Source organism: Rattus norvegicus, chromosome 8 (assembly GCF_021556685.1).
Source record: "Rattus norvegicus strain SHRSP/BbbUtx chromosome 8, alternate assembly SHRSP_T2T, whole genome shotgun sequence".
In the NCBI taxonomy this organism is placed as follows: Eukaryota; Metazoa; Chordata; class Mammalia; order Rodentia; family Muridae; genus Rattus; species Rattus norvegicus.
The window spans coordinates 109250042-109270075 of record NC_141541.1 but is presented as its reverse complement, the minus strand read 5'-3'; the positions used below and the strand labels follow the sequence as shown (position 1 = coordinate 109270075).

The window sequence follows — 20034 nt, the reverse complement described above, 5'->3', positions numbered from 1 at the left end:
CAGGGCAGGAGAGACCGCCACTCATGCCCACCTTTGCCCACATCCATGACCCAAGAGGAAACTGTATAGGGCCTCTGGGAACAGGAAGATAAGGGCACTCCACTGCAGGAGCCCAGTGGTGCAGACAGTGCCTGGATCTGAAGGGACCGGGTCAAACAGCTCCCTGTACCCAAATCCCGTGGGAGGGAGAGCTAGACCTTCAGAGGGGCAGACATGCCTGGGAAGCCAGAGGAGACTACTCTCTGCCCACATTTCTAACTCTAGAGGAAAACTCCTAGCGTCATCTGAGCCCCTCTGCACAGGGACGCCGGAGAAGGCGGGGCAGTTGCTGCCCTCACGGAGAGCTGAAACCCAGCCAAGAGAAGCGACTTCAGGCCGAAGACCAGAGGTAAGACCAACTTTTCTGCTCCAAGTGACCTGCCTGGTGGACTAAGGACACATGCCCACAGGAAGAGCTGAAAGCCAGTAGACAGGAACAACTAGACGGACGAAGGCAGAACACTCTGTTCCCATAACTGGCTGAAAGAAAACAGGAAAACAGGTCTACAGCACTCCTGACACACAGGCCTATAGGACAGTCAAGCCACTGCTAGAACTAGGAGAACAAGATAACACCAGAGACAACCTGATGGCGAGAGGCAACCGGAGGAACGCAAGCAACAGAAACCAAGACTACATGGCATCATCGGAGCCCAATTCTTCCACCAAAGCAAACACTGAATATCTAAACACACCAGAAAAGCAAGATCTAGATTTAAAATCATATTTGATCATGATGCTGGAGGACTGTTCCCTTAGAGAAATGCAGGAAAACACAAGTAAACAAGTAGAAGCCCTAAGAGAGGAAACAAAAATCCCTGAAAGAATTCCAGGAAAACACAAACAGGTGAAGGAATTGAAAATGGAAATAGAAACAATAAAGAAAGCACAAAGGGAAACAACCCTGGATATAGAAAACCAAAGGAAGAAACAAGGAGCCGTAGATACAAGTATCACCAAGAGAATACAAGAGATCGAAGAGAGAACCTCAGGAGCAGAAGATTCCATAGAAATCATTGACACAAAGGTCAAAGATAATGCAAAACTGAAAAAGCTACTGGTTCAAAACATACAGGAAATCCAGGACTCAATGAGAAGATCAAACCTAAGGATAATAGGTATAGAAGAGAGTGAAGACTCCCAACTCAAAGGACCAGTAAATATTTTCAACAAAATCATAGAAAAAAACTTCCCTAACCAAAAGAAAGAGACAGATGTCATACAGACCCTAAGAAAACACATAGTCCAGCCCAGGCCACTGTATCCAGCAAAACTCTCAATTAACATAGATGGAGAAACCAAGATATTCCATCACAAAACCAAATTTACACAATATCTTTCTACAAATCCGCTTTACAAAGGATAATAAATAATGGTAAAGCCCAACATGAGGCGGCAAGCTAGAAAAAGCAAGAACCTAATCGTTTTGTAACAAAACAAAGAGAAGACAAGTGCGCAAACATAATCTCACCTACAAATACGAAGGTAACAGGAAACCTCTCAACATCAACGAATTAATTACCCAATAAAACGACACAGACTAACAAACTGGATACATAATGAGAACCCAGGATTTTGCTGCCTGCAAGAAACACACCTCAGTGAAAAAGACAGACCCTACCTCAGAGTGAAAGGCTGGAAAACAACTTTCCAAGCAAATGGTCGGAAGAAGCAAGCTGGAGTAGCCATTCTAATATCAAATAAAATTGACTTTCAACCAAAAGTCATCAAAAAAGATAAGGAAGGACACTTCATATTCATCAAAGGAAAAATCAACCAAGATGAACTCTCAATCATAAATATCTATGTTCCAAACACAAGGGCACCTACACACGTAACAGTAGAAACCTTACTAAAGCTCAAAGCACATATTGCACCTCACACAGTAACAGTAGGAGATTTCAACACTCGACTCTCATCAATGGACAGATCATGGAAACAGAAATTAAACAGAGATATAGACAGACTAAGAGAAGTCATGAATCAATTGGACTTAACAGACATTTATAGAACATTCTATCCTAAAACAAAAGGATATACCTTCTCACCACCTCATGGTACCTTCTTCAAAATTGACCATATAAACAGGCACAAAACAGGCCTCAAAAGATACAGAAAGATAGAAATAATACCATGCATCCTATCAGACCACCACAGACTAAAGCTGCTCTTCAATAACAATAAGGAAAGAACATCCACATATACATGGAAGTTGAACAGTGCTCTACTCAGTGATAACTTATGGTCAAGGAAGAAATAAAGAAATTAAAGACTAATTAGAACTTAATGAAAATGAAGGTACAACATACCCAAACTTATGGGACACAATGAAAGCTGTGCTAAGAGGAAAACTCATAGCTCTGAGTGCCTGCAGAAAGAAACAGGAGAGAGCATATATCAGCAGCTTGACGGCACACCTAAAAGCTCTAGAACAAAAAGAAGCAAATACACCCAGGAGGAGTAGAAGGCAGGAAATAATCAAACTCAGAGCTGAAAGCAACCAAGTAGAAACAAAAAGGACCATAGAAAGAATCAACAGAACCAAAAGCTGGTTCTTTGAGAAAATCAACAAGATAAATAAACCCTTAGCCAGACTAACCAGAGGGCACAGAGAGTATATCCAAATTAACAAAATCAGAAATGAAAAGGGAGACATAACTAAAGAATCAGAGGAAATTCAAAAAATCATTAGATCCTACTACAAAAGCCTATATTCAACGAAACTTGAAAATCTGCAGGAAATGGACAGTTTCCTAGACAGATACTAGGTACCGAAGTTAAATCAGGAACAGATAAACCAGTTAAACAACCCCATAACTCCTAAGGAAATAAAGGCAGTCATTAAAGGTCTCCCAACCAAAAAGAGCCCAGGTCCAGACGGGTTTAGTGCAGAATTCTATCACACCTTCATAGAAGACCTCTTATCAATACTATCCAAACTATTCCACAAAATTGAAACAGATGGATCACTACCGAATTCCTTCTATGAAGCCACAACTACTCTTATACCTAAACCACACAAAGACACAACAAAGAAAGAGAACTTCAGACCAATTTCCCTTATGAATATCGATGCAAAAATACTCAATAAAATTCTGGCAAACCGAATCCAAGAGCACATGAAAACAATCATCCACCATGATCAAGTAGGCTTCATCCCAGTTATGCAGGGATGGTTTAATATACGGAAAACCATCAACGTGATCCATTATATAAACAAACTGAAAGAACAAAACCACATGATCATTTCATTAGATGCTGAGAAAGCATTTGACAAAATTCAACACCCCTTCATGATAAAAGTCCTGGAAAGAATAGGAATTCAAGGCCCATACCCAAACATAGTAAAAGCCATATACAGCAAACCACTAGTTAACATCAAACTAAATGGAGAGAAACTTGAAGCAATCCCACTAAAATCTGGGACTAGACAGGGCTGCCCACTCTCTCCCTACTTATTCAATATAGTTCTGGGGAATCACTATCCCTGATCTCAAGCAGTATTACAGAGCAATGGTGATAAAAACGGCATGGTATTGGTACAGAGATAGACAGATAGACCAGTGGAATAGAATTGAAGACCCAGAAACGAACACACACACCTAGAGTCCCTTCATTTTTGACAAAGGAGCCAAAACATCCAATGGAAAAAAGATAGCATTTTCAGCAAATGGTGCTGGTTCAACTGGAGGTCAGCATGTAGAAGAATGCAGATCGATCCATGCTTATCACCCTGTACAAAGCTTAAGTCCAAGTGGATCAAGGACCTCCACATCAAACCAGATACAATTAAACTAATAGAAGAAAAAGTGGGGAAGCATCTCGAACACATGGGCACTGGAGAAAATTTCCTGAACAAAACACCAATAATGGCTTATGCACTAAGATCAAGAGTCGACAAACGGGATCTCATAAACCTGCAAAGCTTCTGTAAGGCAAAGGACACTGTTGTTAGGACAAAACGACAACCGACAGATTGGGAAAAGATCATTACCAATCCTACAACTGATAGAGGGCTTATATCCAAATTATACAAAGAACTCAAGAAGTTAGACCGCAGGGAGACAAATTATTAAAAAATGGGGTTCAGAGATAAACAAAGAATTCACAGCTGAGGAATGCCGAATGGCTGAGAAACACCTAAAGAAATGTTCAACATCTTTAGTCATAAGGGAAATGCAAATCAAAACAACCCTGAGATTTCACCTCACACCAGTGAGAATGGCTAAGATCAAAAACTCATGTGACAGCAAATGCTGGCGAGGATGTGGAGAAAGAGGAACACTCCTCCATTGTTGGTGGGATTGCAGACTGGTACAACCATTCTGGAAATCAGTCTGGAGGTTCCTCAGAAAATTGGACATGGAACTACCTGAGGACCCAGCTATACCTTTCTTGGACATATACCCAAAAGATATAAAAAACATATAAAAAAGACACATGCTCCACTATGTTCATAGCAGCCTTATTTATAATAGCCAGAAGCTGGAAAGAACCCAGATGCCCTTCAACAGAGGAATGGATACAGAAAATGTGGTACATCTACACAATGGAATATTACTCAGCTATCAAAAACAATGACTTCATGAAATTCATAGGCAAATGGATGGAACTGGAAAATATCATCCTGAGTGAGGTAAACCAATCACAGAAAACCACACATGGTATGCACTCATTGATAAGTGGCTATTGGCCCAAATGCTTGAATTACCCTAGATGCCCAGAACACATGAAACTCAAGAAGGATGACCAAAATGCGGATGCTTTACTACTTCTTTAAATGGGGAACAGGAATACAATTGGGAGAGGTTAGGGAGGTAATGTTTAGAACAGAGGCTGAAGGAATGCCCATTCAGAGCCTTCCCCACATGTGGCCCATACATATACAGCCACCAAACTAGATAAGATGGATGAAGCAAAGAGTGCAGGCCGACAGGCACCAGAAGTAGACCTCTCCTGAGAGACACAGCCAGAATATGGCAAACACATAGGCTAATGCCAGCAGCAAACCACTGAACTGAGAATAGGACCCCCGTTGAAGGAATCAGAAAAGGACTGAAAGAGCTTGAAGGGGCTTGAGACCCCATATGTACAACAATGCCAACCAACGGGAGCTTCCAGGGACTAAGCCACTACCTAAAGACTATACATGGACTGACCCTGGGCTCCAACCTCATAGGTAGCAATGAATAGCCTAGTAAGAGCACCAGTGGAAGGGGAAGCCCTTGGTCCTGCCAAGACTGAACCCCCAGTAAATGTGATTGTTGGGGAGAGGGTGGTAATGGGGGGAGGATGGGGATGGGAACATCCATATAGAAGGGGAGGTGGAGGGGTTACGGGGATGTTGGCCCGGAAACCAGGAAAGGGAATAACAATCGAAGTATAAATAAGAAATACTCAAGTTAATAAAGATGGAGAAAAAAGAAATACCCAATTTTATCAAGAGGAAAAAAAAAGAAGTCAAATATTATACTACTTGCTAACTTTACGTTAATATTAAATATGACATACTTGTGAAAAGAAGTTAAACGCTTTAAGGTGGAAAGAACATTGTAGATATCATCATCATCAGCTTCTTCACCCTATAAATAAAAAAGCAAAAATGACTTCATTTTCATAGCAACTCACCTTCATATTGAAGCCTATTAATGGTTACCTACCTGAAATCTATTACACAAAATAGCATATTCACTACAGATAAAAACAAATAAAAAGTATAATGGTCACATCTACACATAATCAACTTCTGCTGCTTAATATAATATAATAGCTGTGACATTATATATGTTTGTAAATTCCCTGAAATCATAATTCTATGTGACAGTGTTTTAAACCTCTACTTAGTGTAATCTGTCTCTTAGTACTAAGGACTGACTAGAAACTGGCTGTTTCTCTGAGCACACGCCAGTTACTACTTGAGCTAGTCATATCCTAAAGAAGGTTTAAAGATTATTTACGATGTCACTGATGATCATCTATTTCTATGGCTGTAGAGAAAGTATGATGACCAAAGTGTGGATGCTTTAGTCCTACTTAGAAGGGGAACAAAATAATGCCAGAGTGATGAGGGAGTGGGCGAGCAACGCGTAGAAGTGGGGGCAGGGATGGGAGGGATGGCGGGGGAAGTTGCAGATGGGAAACCGCAAGGGCAGATAACATTTGAAGTGTAAATAAAGAAAATAACTAATAAAAAATAAAGTTATACTTAACACTAAAGAGAAAAATTGTTAAGTTTGAAAAAAACCACAAAATTCTTTAAAAAATAAGTTATATAGATGTCTAAGGAATATCAAAACATAAATTACAGGAATTTCAGATTGCCTTATAGGTAAGAAAGTAAGAACATGATATAGAAAACCACACTAAAAAAATGAGAAAAATTACCAGTTCGCCAAGAGTGCTGCTTCCTTGAGCAAGTTTATCTATCTAATTTAATTTGTATGTTCTGTTCACTAGCACATTATAATGAAGAAGTAATTTAAAAATGTAAATTGGATCCCAGATTAACCCCCCCCCAAAAAAAACCAAATGGTGAATTGTTCTTGAAAGAGGAAAAAGTGTAGCATAAAAAGAAAACTAAAAGGTTGAATTTTACAAGATGTTCTAGTTCAGTGGTAATTGGTAGGCTTTCAGATTAAAAAAAAAAAAAAAAAAGAACTGAGTTATATACTCGGCTATTCTGAACAATTATTAGCCAAAATTATTGCACCATCAACATTATAACATACCTCTTGCAATAGGTCTTCTACAGAATGATTGAATCGATCTACAAATTCATCAATGAGCTGGCTCCGAGCAATATCGACTCGATTTTGAATGGTGTACTCTTCACTGCATAAAATGCTGTAGGTTTTACTGCAGGCTTCTAGGACATCTGACTCTACATGTTTCTCTACAACAAACTTAATCTGTTTTAATAAAGCATCCAGGTGCTGAAGAGGGAAAAAAAGAAAAACTGTGACATTTAGATTAATAACGATAATCATCCTTTGTTGAATAACATACGATTAGATGAAAATGAAAAAATCCAGTTACTAAAACTACTTTCCCAGGAGAATCTCAGAGCGTCTTACCTTTTCCATCCGACCTGTGCTGTAGATTTCCAGATCAAAATACTGTGGAATCTGCAGCAAGTTCGCTACCTTCTCTGCATCTGCAGAATACTAGAGGACACAGCAAAGGAGACAGAGTGATTGCATTAACAGGGCACGGAAGCAAACTCAGGCATTATTATCATGAAACTAAGAATGTCACATACCTTTGATAGTAACATAGGAAGTGTAATGATAAAATGTTCAGTTAATTTATTTCTATCATCAATTTGAGTTTTCCTTTCTTTGGCTGTTAGCACCTAGAAACAAATTGAAATGATAAAAGAGTTTATTTGACAATTTAAAAATTAAAAATGTTAATGTAAAAAGCTGAAACATTGACAGATAATATAACATGAAATTGAAGAGAATATAAAAGACTTTGTTTAAGATTAATTTGACTTCTGAATTATAATAATTACTTAGTTCAACTATTTAAAAATAGAATTAAAAATTGTTAGGATATATTTAGGTCAGCAATAATGGACATAGAGTGCTATTTATGTGAATGTGTATTTCTTATCTCTAGACAGTATACATGCCTAGAAGAAGTAACAGCCTATTATTAACTTCAATACAATTTACTGTTGAGATTCTGATCCTATCAGTCAGTAGGAAGGAACCATAGCTCACTAGAGAAATAAATGTTCGGTTATTGTGGAAGAACAGAATGGAACCTAGAGTTCAAAATAAATTTCATGGTCCCCATTCCCTGGTATTAGAGAATAAGACTAGGGCATTAAAAGTAAAGCAGTGTCATCTTATTGTTAATTATTTGCCTTGGGAAAGGTCAGCAGCCATGTCATGAGAACGCTCACACATCCCTAGCAGCATGGGGCTGTGGAACAGAGAAGCTCGGATACCTTACCAAGTATCAGGGAATACTTGGCATCCACAGTGGAAGTCATATGGACAGGATTATGTCATGACAGTCCACCCAGAGAAGCCAAACAGAAAATAAGCCATTAATGAATTTCAGAACAGTGTGTGAAATAATGGAGGCTTATAAGGGTAGTCTATAAGTTTTATAATTACTTGTTCTATCTGGGCAGTTTATTCTGAATGAAGGGAGGTGTTTAAAAAAAAAAGGCAACATCTGTGAAAGGGCTAGAAATTATCGCTAAAAGCAAATTATTTGTCAAATTTGAAGCTGACTACTAATCAGCAATGCTAGCCACATCAATACTAATTTTTTCTCTATATAACTTTAAAACAAATAATATATTTAACTTCATACTTGATAATTAAGATTATGACTTTTAACAGATGACTTAAAATAATAAATTACTATTTCTAACCATATTAAGCAATAATACTTTAGCATCATTTTAAATGCAGTTCATACTTGTCTCAAAGATTGTTATTTTATAACTTGTTAAAATAAGAATTACAAAGACAAATTACATTCATTTGATATGGTCAAATGTCGTTCTTTTAAATACCAAATAATCTACTTCTACATTATAAATTTGGTTCATTGAACTCTTGTAGTCTCATTTAACATGTTTCTCTATATGTATGTTTTCTTGTTTAAATAATGTTTCTCTTTATGTATATGTGTACATATGTGGTATGTGTGCAGTCAGTACCACTGATAAAATTACACAAATTGCTAACAAAGATTGAGAGGAAGGGGAGGAATGGCTGTGTTTTATACACCTGGGGATAGGATGCTACAGAAAAACTCTTGTTGCTTTTACCTGTAACTTTATTTTTAAATTTAAAGTAGGGTCTCCTGATCACAAAGCCCCATTTTTGTATCCAGAGGGACAGAATTACAAGCGTGCTTCTCCATGCCCAGCAACTTCATCAGGTAGGTACTTTTGACACAATTTTTAGTTTTACACTAACTATTGCAAAAGAATTTTCTTATGTCTTTCATATCAAGAGAAGAGTTTCTTAATCGGTGTATATGAAACTTATTGCTTGCTACATGTATTATCAGTCACTTATTACATGTAAGGAAACTATACATACACAGATATCTATTTATCTAAAAATTATACAGCTGCTAACCAGAAAAGCCTTTAATATACCTTTAGTCCTAGCAGAGGGATTAAAGGGAGACAGAGGCAGGCAGACCTCTATGAGGCCAACCAAGTCTACAGAGTGAGTTCTAGGAGAGTCAGAGCTACATGATAGAGTATGCTCTATTTCATATACATTTTCTGTGTGTTTTGCCTGCAAGTATGTCAGTGCTCTATGTGCCACATGGTACCATGAAAGCCAGAAGGCATCTGATACCTGGAGACTAGAGTTTCAGACAGCCTTTAACAGTCATGTGGGTATTAGGAATTCAACTTGGGTTCTCAGGAAGAGCACCCAGTACTTTAAACTTCTGAGTGATTTTTCTAGCACCCCCAACTGCCCCATGAACAATGTGATTTAAACTATACTATAAAATTCTACAGTAGAATCAGACATAGATCCTGGAATAAGAGGAAAATCTATTTTTTCTAGAACTTGAGTCAAGCAGATGAAGCACCATGGCATACATGTGCTATTGGTTAAAAATCCTATTTCTAGGGATACAAATATCAGCAAAATATCAAATAGTCTAGAGTTAATGACATAAATAAGTTTGCCGTAGGCTTTTTACTAATTGAAAACTTACTCTCTTGCCGGTTCCCCTTCCCACTGGAGGATGTGCCTCAGCTGCTTGACGAATTGTACAGACCATTAGCTCTATAAGAGCGCTCTCCTGACGGTCAGACATGGCTGAAATGAACAAAACGTATAAGTGGTTTCAAAATCATATCCTAAGAATAAGATGGTTTATTAAAAACTGCACACACATACTACTCACTATGGGGAATTAGGGTAGCCTCTAATTTTGATACTTTCCTTTTTATTTAGTAAGGGGTTGCTATCATTAGCCAAATAAGAAAACGCATATAAAGCAAGCTCTCTCATCTCTTCTAACATCTAGTTTCTTTTAATACTCACTTTTGAGTAAGGTAATACTAAAATTAATTTCAAATTCTATATTACAATTTCTTTGTGTTTTGTTAAAATGTTGTATCATATATTTAAAAGCTTAACAACATATTTTAATACAGTTTTGGTCAATATTCACATAAAGATATTTTATTTATTTATTTATTTATTTATTTATTTATTTATTTATTTATTTATTTATTTTTTGAGACAAGGTTTCTCTGAGTAGCCCTGGCTGCCTTAGAACTCGCTATGAAGTGTAGGCTGGCCTCAAACTCAGAGATCTGTCTGCCTCTGCCTACCAAGAGCTGGGATTAAAGTTGTGTACTACTATCTCCCAGCTCACATATAGATATTTTAATTTATTAAATAATTTATATAGTACAACTTAATGTGCTAAAAATCCAATCAAATATTTGCAAGTGTTTGATTCCATGAAAATGTTGCAGAAGTCTATCTTGTATTCTATGATTACCATAACATACTCCAGGCCTGGGAAATTATAACACCTTTGGGTTTGTTTTATAAACTGGCATTTCAACAATATTTTGCTTCTTCTTATCTAATAATCAGTGAATATTTTTTCTGTCCCTTCCTTCCCCTACTGTCTTCCCCCTTAAAAAAAGTATTTTATTTATATGTATGTACATATGTACGTATGTACGTACGTACGTATGTGTGTGTATGTATGTATGTATGTATGTATGTATGTATGTATGTATGTATGTATGTGTGCATGCATGCATATGCCCATGAAGGCCAGAAGAGAGTGGCAGATTCCCTGGAGCTAGAGTAACAGGCAGTTATGAGTTGCCCAACATTGGTACTGGGAATCAAACTATGGTCTAATGTAAGATCAGTACATGTTCTTAACTGTTGAGCCAATTTTCCAATCCCATTACTCACTGTCCTTCTCCTCCTCCTTCCTCTTCCTCTCTAGAAATGAAGGCTCATTATGTTACCAAGAGAAGTCTTGAACTTATGGTTTCAAGAGATCCTTTCACCTGAGCACCTGGGATTGTGGTCACATGCTACCACACTAGACTGTAATTTCTCCATTTTTCTATCTTAATCGATTCATGAATATTCTCTTGTACTAGTGACCAACTGTAATTTAGAACTGTTTGTGTGTGTGTGCGTGCGTGCGCGCACGTGCGCGCATATGAGTACAAGTGTCTGCCTGTACACGTTACAAGAGACATCAGATTCCCTGGAGTAGGAGTGACAGTCAGTTGTGAAATGCCTGATGTGAGTGCTGGGAACTGATCTCAGCTCCTTGGAAGAGCCTCAAGCTCTCTTAACCACTAAGCCATCTCTTCAGCCCCAAAGCTGTTTGTTTCTAAATGAAATATTCTCTTCAGTTTGTCTTCTGCCATTTAACTGTTAAGAGTCTAAATCAGGAAGATTTTGTTAACACCCATATAGTCACTTTTGTTTCCTTTTGGTTTTGGCTTCTGAGTTTCTTTAGTTCTTCAAAGATATCTCTGTTCTAGAGATTAGAGAAATGTGTTTTCTTTTATCTCACTTCTCTCTTACTCTTCTTTTATTCCCCCCACCCCTGACCTGTCCACTTTTGTATTTAACCTGTTTGGCATTTATTTTGGCCATCAATAGGATAGCAATTAAACAATTTTGTTTTCAAGTCAGTACTTAACACCACAGCATTACACTGCCTCCTAAACATATGCTTACAAGTTTATATAAAATTTAAGAGATTTTTGTTTACTCCCTGTTCCAAATTGAAGTTTTATAATTTAAGTCCAAATTCAGTGAAATAATGAATGAAATTGCAAGAAAAGTGAATCCTACACTGAGGAAAACTCACGTGATTGCAGCCTTTTAGCTATAACAGACAACTTTTCACTTTGATAATTAGTTTATGTCACTTAATGACACATGCCCCTCCACACTTTACTTCTGAATTCACTTGTCTTTAAGCATAGATTTTAAGTTCAACTTGGATACTTAGTTTCTTTCTCTCCCTTTAACATATACTTTAATACATATATGTTTATATTTATACATCATATATGCATAAATAAATAAAGAGGAATAAAAGGAGAGATTTCAGGGAAATAGGTATAAAAATGAAAATATGAGGTTTAAGTGTCTACTATTTTCAAATAAACAGAGATAAAAGCAACATAAAATAACCACCTATTCTTTCTGTGACCCAAATACCTAGCACATGAATGTATAGATATGTTTTTTTTTTGGGGGGGGGGATACTGTACAGCCTTGGCTGACCTGGAACCCACTTTGTAGACCAGCCTGGTTTGAGCTCACAGGTCCACCTGCCTCTGCCTCTCAAGTACTGGGATTAAAGGCATGTGTCACTACCACCTGGCTGTAGGTATATCTTAATGCAATCTTTCTTTTAAATCAACATTTGTATCATAAGAGAAACACCAAAACTACTACTGTCTCAGAAAAACATGAGTAATTTCAAATTTTAAGTTATATATCTGTAGTCTATACAGCACCTAATCATTATTATTATATTTAAAAGATTTTTATTTAATAACTATTTTCCAAGTCTGGATCTTCATTTAATCAACAATGAAGGAATTATAATGCCATAATGTAAGTGTATTTTTAAAAATTCATTTTAAATATTTATTTTTGTTTAATGTACATTGGTGTTTGCATGCATATGTGTCTGTGTAAGGTGTTAGAGTCCCTGGAAATGGAATTATAGGCAGGTATGAGGAGCCATAATACTCAGCTCTCTAACTCATGTTCCCAGGGATTCAACATCCTCTTCTGGCCTCCAAAGGCACTGTCCTCATATTGGGCATTTGTTACCCAGTTTTATGTAATGTGACACGATCTAGAGTCATTTGGGAAGAGGACTCCCCATTAAGAAAATGCATCCTGGCAAATCTATAGATTTTCTTCACTAGTGATTGATGTGTGAGAACCCATAAAATTATAGGTAGTGCTACTCCTGAACAAGGGATCGTGGATGATGTAGGAAAGCAAGTTGAGAATGCCTTGCAAAGGAAGGCAGTATAAAGTGCTCCTCCATAGGTTCTACTCCTGTTCCTGCCTCCAGGTTGTTGCCCTGGTTTCCCTCAGAGATGGACTTAGAAGCTTAAGGTGAAATAAACCCTTTTCCCCAAGCTGCCTTTGGTCATCATGTTTTATCACAGCAATAGACACCTTAACTTAGACTCACACTGGTACCAGGTTGTAGGGTATTGCTGTGACAGATGTGAGAGTGTTTTTGGAAGGAGCATGGAAGGACTTTGGGCAGAAAAGCCACAGAGTGCCAGGGCCTTGTGCTTGCTAGGAAAGCGCTCTACCACTGAGCTAAATCCCCAATTCCAGAAAGTCTTAAAATTACTTCAACTATTACTTGACTTTCGTCTGCCTTCCTCATAAGAATGAAAGATGCATATGGGCAACCAGCAGATCTAGTTTAATATAGTACGCTTAGTACTTAGGGTTAATATTTGGCAAATGAAAAATCAGGCAATAATTTTTCTTATTAAAACAGTTAAACTGTAAAACAATTTATGAACCTATTGCAGTGCATGTATGTCTGTGTATTTCTTTCTGTCTCTGTATGTATACAAATGGTGTACACAAGTGCTTGTGCAGTTGGAGAACCAAGCTCAGGAGTCATTTCTGGGCTGCCACAGTCACCTTGTGTGATCTGGAGATTGAACACTATATAACAATGGCTGGTTTGAAACTCATTATTTAGACCAGGCTGGACAGGAATTCATATAGATCTGCCTGCCTCTGCCTCAATGAATTCTACGATTAAAGTGTTAACCATAATATATGGCTCCTGAAGAATTCTTTTACTTCGTTTTCTTCATCTGTCAATCAAGTCACAGAATTTTAGCTTTAGAAATGACCAAAGAAGATTTAGACAAATGTCCTCATATTTCAGTTCAATATAGTGAGACTCAGAGAAATGGAATGAATAGTCGCTAGGTTTTTGCCTTATGGTGGCAAATGTGCTAACTTACTACAAACTCACCCAGTTTGCATTTTACTGAAGAACACAAACACAGAAGCACCCACACCCATACATATAGTAGCACTTAAAAAATACTATAACACATTCTTAAAACCACTGCTAGTATTTTACAATATCTCTAATCTTTTAGCATTTAACTAGGGTTTTATTACTGAAACTGTAACATACTTCTATTTAAAAAGTAACTCTATTTCTTTTAAATATAAGTTCAAATTAAGTTGCCTTTTAAACTTATTTTGAATTTATCTCTTCAAAGTAAGTTACTGTTAAGATTTTATTACTTGAAAAACATGACAAAACATTTAGGGAAGAAAGCTGATTTGATGCCACTCCATGCAAGAGCTTCTATATGTTACAGGACACAGGCAAAAATATATGAACAAATTGAGTTGTTACATAAATACAAGGTTGCATTTGTTAGGCATCATCTAGCAAGACGTCATACTCTAAAAGGGGGCAGGATCTGGTGTGGGGAAGACAGGAGAGAAGCCCAGAGGACCAGGAGAATGAGTGTAAATCTTCAGCTGTCAGGGTGGGGAGCAGGGGAGCCTCTAGAAAATCCCAGAGACCTGGGATATGAGAGGCTTCCATGACGCAATGGGGATGACCTTAGCTGAAATGCCCAACAGTGGGGAAATGGCACCTGAAGAGACCACCTCCAGAAGACAGGGCTCATATAACTAAAGGGCCCAGAGACAGTATCCAAACTAACAATGTCAGAAAAGAAAAGGGAGACCTAACAACAGAAATGGAGGAAATTAAAAAAAAAAAATCACATCCTACTACAAAAGCCTATACTGAGAAAAACTGGAAAATCTAGGTAAAAGGATGGTTTTCTAGACAGGTATCACATACCAAAATTAAATCAAGAGAGGGTAAACTTTCTAAACAGGCCCATATCCCATAAGAAATAGAAGTCATTAAAAACCGCCCAACCAAAACAGCCCAGGGCCAGATGGATTTAGGTCAGAATTCTAAATTCTACCAGACTTTCTTTTTTTTCTTTTTTTTTCTTTTTTTCTTTTTTTTTTTTTTTTCGGAGCTGGGGACCGAACCCAGGGCCTTGCGCTTGCTAGGCAAGCGCTCTACCACTGAGCCAAATCCCCAACCCCTCTACCAGACTTTCAAAGAAGACCTGAAACCAATATTCTCAAACTATTCCATAAAATAAACAGAAGGAACACTACCTAATTCATTCTATGAAGTCACAATTACTCTGATACCTAAACCACACAAGGTTCCTACTAAAAAAGAGAACTTCAGACCAATCTCGCTTATAAATATCAATGCAAAAACAATAAAATTCTTGCAAACCGAATTCAAGAACACATCAAAATCATCATTCACCACCATCAAGTAGGCTTCATCCCAGGAATGCAAGTTTGGTTCAATATAGGAAAATACATTAATGTAATCCAACACATAAACAAACTCAAAGAAAAAAAACATATGATCATCTCCTTAGATGCAGAAAAAGCATTTGACAAAATACAACACCCCTTCATGTTAAAGGTATTAGAGCAGGAATTCCATGCTTATACCTAAACATAATAAAAGCAATGTACTGCAAAACAACAGCCAATATCAAATTAAATGGAGAGATACGTGAAGCAATCCCACTAAAATTGGGGACAAGACAAGGCTGCCCACTCTCCCCATATCTATTCAATATAGTACTCAAAGTGGTAGCTAGAACAATAAGACAGCAAAAAGAGATCAAGGGGATACAAATTGGCACAGAAGAATTAAAGGTATCCCTATCTGCAGATGATTTGATAGTATATGTAAGTGATCTCAAAAATTCTACCAGATAACTTCTCCAGTTGATAAACAACTCCAGCAAAGTGGCCGGATATCAAATTAACTCAAATAAAGTAGCAGTCTTTCTTTACACAAATGATAAACAGGCTGAAAAAGAAATTAGAGAAACAACTCCCTTCACAATAGCCACAGATAATATCTTCAAATTTTTTGACCCAGAATTTTTTCTTGTGTAAAGGAAATGCAGGGACAAAGAGAAGCAGAGATTGAAGGAAAGCTCGTTCTGTGACAAGCCTAACTTGAGATCTATCCCATGAGCAGGCACCAAACCCTGGCACTATTAATAATGCTATGTTTTACTTGCAGACAGGAACTAGTATGGCTGTCCTCTGAGAGGCTCTACCAGCAGCTGACTGAGACAGAGGTAGATACAGCCAACCACTGGACTGAGGTTTGGGATTCCTATGGAAGAATTAGGGGAAGGACTGAAGGAACTGAGGGGGATGGCAACCCCATAGGAAGAACAACAATATTAACTAACCCAGACCCCTGGGAGATCCCAGTGACTAAGCCACCAACCAAAGAGCATAGATGGGCTGGTCCATGGCCCCTGGCACATACATAGCAGAGCACTGCCTTGTCTGGCCACAGTGGGAGAAGATACGCCTAATCCTGTAGATATTTGATGCCCTAGAAAAGGGAGATTCTGGTGGTGGTGATGTGCTGGTGGTGAGGTAAAGGTGGGTAGAGGATCACCCTCTCAGAGACAAAGGGGAGGGGCATGGGGTGAAGAACTCTGGGAGGAGGGGAAACATTAGGCATGTAAATAAATAATTTAATAAAAAATTAAAAAGATTTACTTTTGAAAAGTAAACATTAAACATATTTTATATCTCAATTCAGCAATCAGAATTTCTTGAATATTATACAACTCATGGACTTTGGAAACACCTTGTGCAACACAGTGATTGTGTTAATACGGAAAGATGTTTAAACTTGAGAAATTCTTATTTATTATAGGAATCACGTTCCAGTAAAGAAAAACATCATATTTATACAGAAGATATTACATTTATCAATGGAAATATAAGAAAATAAAAATAGACTTGTTAAAATACTATACCTTCCTCTCCTTGAACAGGTTCTTCTAATAGTAACTCTGTCATACATTCCCAGTCTTTCAACAGTTCTTGAGAGCTCTCCCACAAGCTGTCCACCAAGTAGGCTGCATGTTCATGTAACTAAAATTAACAAATTGAAAGTGACCACAGAACATTTAAAAAAAGAACTACTAATAATATTGTGAATGAAATAATTTTCTCAACAATTAAATCAGTTGGTCTCAAGAGTTCTAAGAACCATTCAAAACAAGAATAAAAAGAATCTATGTATGTGTATATACATATATACAAACACAAACATACACATCCACATGCTGTGATACGGACATAGTATGCTGAATTAGCTGACTTTTTGAACTGTATCAGTAGTTAGATTGCAGATCTCCTATATTCTAATGACTCATGTACCAATGAAGAAATAGACATCTAATTAGAATTCATGAAATAAGCTGAATCTAGGTTAGTTTCATTAGTTTCTATTTAGATCTATTTCTGGGTATGTCTGTGGTACATGTGCCATGGCATACCTGTGGAGGTCATAGGCTTGGGGTGTAAGAGCTCAGCGGACAAATCCACCTTAGTAAGACTCACTTGTTCACTACTGTACGGGCTGGGCTGCCGTGCATAAGGACTTTCCTCACACTTAGTCTGTTTTTCTTTAGCCATTTGAAGTACTGGCATACCTTGTCATCTTAGTTCCTCTCATTTTCCTCTTTCCTATTCTCATTGTGCTTACTCTCGTCTCACTCTTATTTTCTACTTGTAATGGCTTTCTTAGTTTTCTCCTACAGTAAGAAAACATAATTCAGCTCCTTAATACACGTCAAACCAAACTCTTCCACACCTAGTCATTAAACCCTAAAGCCCATTTTACCGCTGCAGGCACTGTTCCAGCTGCTGTTGATACTTCTACTACTAATGATGACACCTTCCCATCCTTGTGTCAAAGACTTTCAACTTTTGAGGCTCGTGATATTCAGTTAGCCAACATTTGTAATTCATTTTATGATACAGATCACAACTCATTTTGAGTTCCTAAACTAATTTAATTTACTGTGAGAAACGTTTCAAAAATGATCCAAGTACATACAAAGGGTAAATATTATTTCAATGCTGGGGACTGAGCCCAGAGCAGTGTGCACAAGCCAAGATTTTCGGAAAGCTGCATTTCCAACTCTCAACTGTATTTAAATATGTTAATATTGTATCTTCACTGTAACAGTATCTCCAAAACTATGAAACACCTCTCCAGGTTTACTGATTATCCAGGTTTCCTGGTTATCCAGGTTTAACTGGTTATCCAGGTTTCCTGGTTATCCAGGTTTCCTGGTCTCCAGGTTTACTGGTTATCTTCTGCTACCTAGGCACTGGCGATCTAACACTTGAACTGTTTTTCTCACTCATTCATTTCATTGGATGATCTGTAGATGATTCTATCTTCTACCTTAATTTGCTACTTTATTTTTTTTACTGCATTTAATATCTCATACACTGGCTCCAGTAATATTTAGAAAATCCACAAACATGCATGCAAGAGTAGGTGGACCCTTCTGCCCCAACTCCCAGTGAGTTTGTCAAAGCCAGAGAAAGTAATACTAACTAGCAAAATCTTTTCTGGGGGTGAGGTTGGAGAGAAAGGTTTGTAATGTGACAGCTCTAGACTTTCCAGTCACCCATCTTGAAGAAAGTGTTCCTAGATCATCACTAGTACCATTCCTAAAGTGACAAGAACAAGGGGCATTACAACTTGGGTGTCAAATATAAAAATAGAAGCAGGACATCCAAAGCATTCAAACTAATGTCATTGAGCCTGTGCTAAAAAGTCTGCGGAGTGGGTACATGTTAGCTAGAGGAGAATTTAAAACTGTTGGCAGTGACAACAGCATAGCCATCCAATATGTACTTACTGATACTGGACTGCGTACTTCAAAATGTACAGTGGCATGCATGTTACTACTACAAAAACCAAGAGTATTAAATATGTTTCTATGATTAAATATATTCTTATGCTTGACTAAATATACATATTTGGCTGAAGTGAGGGGTTATATTTAACAGATTAAACTTTTAAAAATAGAAGCTATGTCTTTTTGACTCCTTTAACATTGTTGGTCTTTAATTCTGATTTAACTTTTATGATTGTAACTTTCTTGCTTTTTAAAAGCACTTGTTATCTAGCTCATTATTTATAAACTTTCTGTGCTATTTTGACTAAAATATGCTTTTAAGTAGCATTCAGCTGTTTTTAATTTTCCTTAGTGCAATTTCAAAGGACAATGCCTTTTTCTTTTAGCACATCATGTTACATTTACATTTTCTGGGATGACCAATAGTAGAAATATTTGTGGTATTTACTTTCCCTATTCTAATTAATAGTACTTAACTGAGTGTTTTATTCCCTCCCACCCCCCACCAAGTAAGTTTTTCTTGCTTTAAAATTTGTTGCCTTTTTCTGCATTTGAAATGAGATTTCAATTACAAAATAACAAACTATTCTCAAAGGAGGGTATGAAAACTGTTAGATAGCTCTTGGCATAGTACAAAGAAGGCTCTATGAGAAGACAGACAGAGGCCCATAGTGTCAGAAATGCTCATAAGAAGCTAACCTCCCCGTGGGGTGAACAGTACTGTCACACAGGGAAAGACTGGTCAGTACCTGTGTGCTGGGTGTGGCAGCACTTGAGTTCCGGTTCTACACAGCAATATAATTGTTTTACAGTTAAGAGTTCTTGGTTTGCACGGATTACAAAGTGGCTGGACCAATTTACTGCCTTTCAAATGCTCTCATAGAGCTGATGGATGACCTAACAGACTTTAGCAGGTCCATACTTCAGCAATGGTGTATAACTGAGGCTGAATATATAGGTCAGCTAAAATCCAAATGCCCTTCTGCATTCCTCTTACTACTAAGGTAAACAAGGTTTTTATAACTTGCTGGAAACAATGTAGGCATTTAAGTAACTTTCCATGGTCTAAACTAGAGTTCACTTTCATTGGGAATACCCTTCCTTGTTGTGAAAAAGAACTGATGTTTGCCACCTTCTGTATTACAGAATCTGTAAGAAGCACACTGGGTGGGATGAGGTAGCTGAAA

General features: G+C 37.5%; 1 protein-coding gene across 6 annotated transcripts in view; it reads right to left on the bottom strand.

Moving 5' to 3' along the window:
* Stag1 (STAG1 cohesin complex component) overlaps nt 1-20034 on the bottom strand; it is a 383606-nt gene that overhangs the window by 83297 nt on the left and 280275 nt on the right. For all 6 annotated transcript variants that reach the window (XM_087562318.1, XM_087562317.1, NM_001433817.1 and 3 more), the window contains 6 exons: nt 16943-17060; nt 9745-9848; nt 7298-7390; nt 7113-7202; nt 6768-6971; nt 5551-5621 (listed from right to left, as the gene is read on the bottom strand). In XM_087562318.1, coding sequence (XP_087418444.1) covers nt 5551-5621; nt 6768-6971; nt 7113-7202; nt 7298-7390; nt 9745-9848; nt 16943-17060 — 680 coding nt within the window. The remainder of the gene's footprint in view (nt 1-5550; nt 5622-6767; nt 6972-7112; nt 7203-7297; nt 7391-9744; nt 9849-16942; nt 17061-20034) is intronic.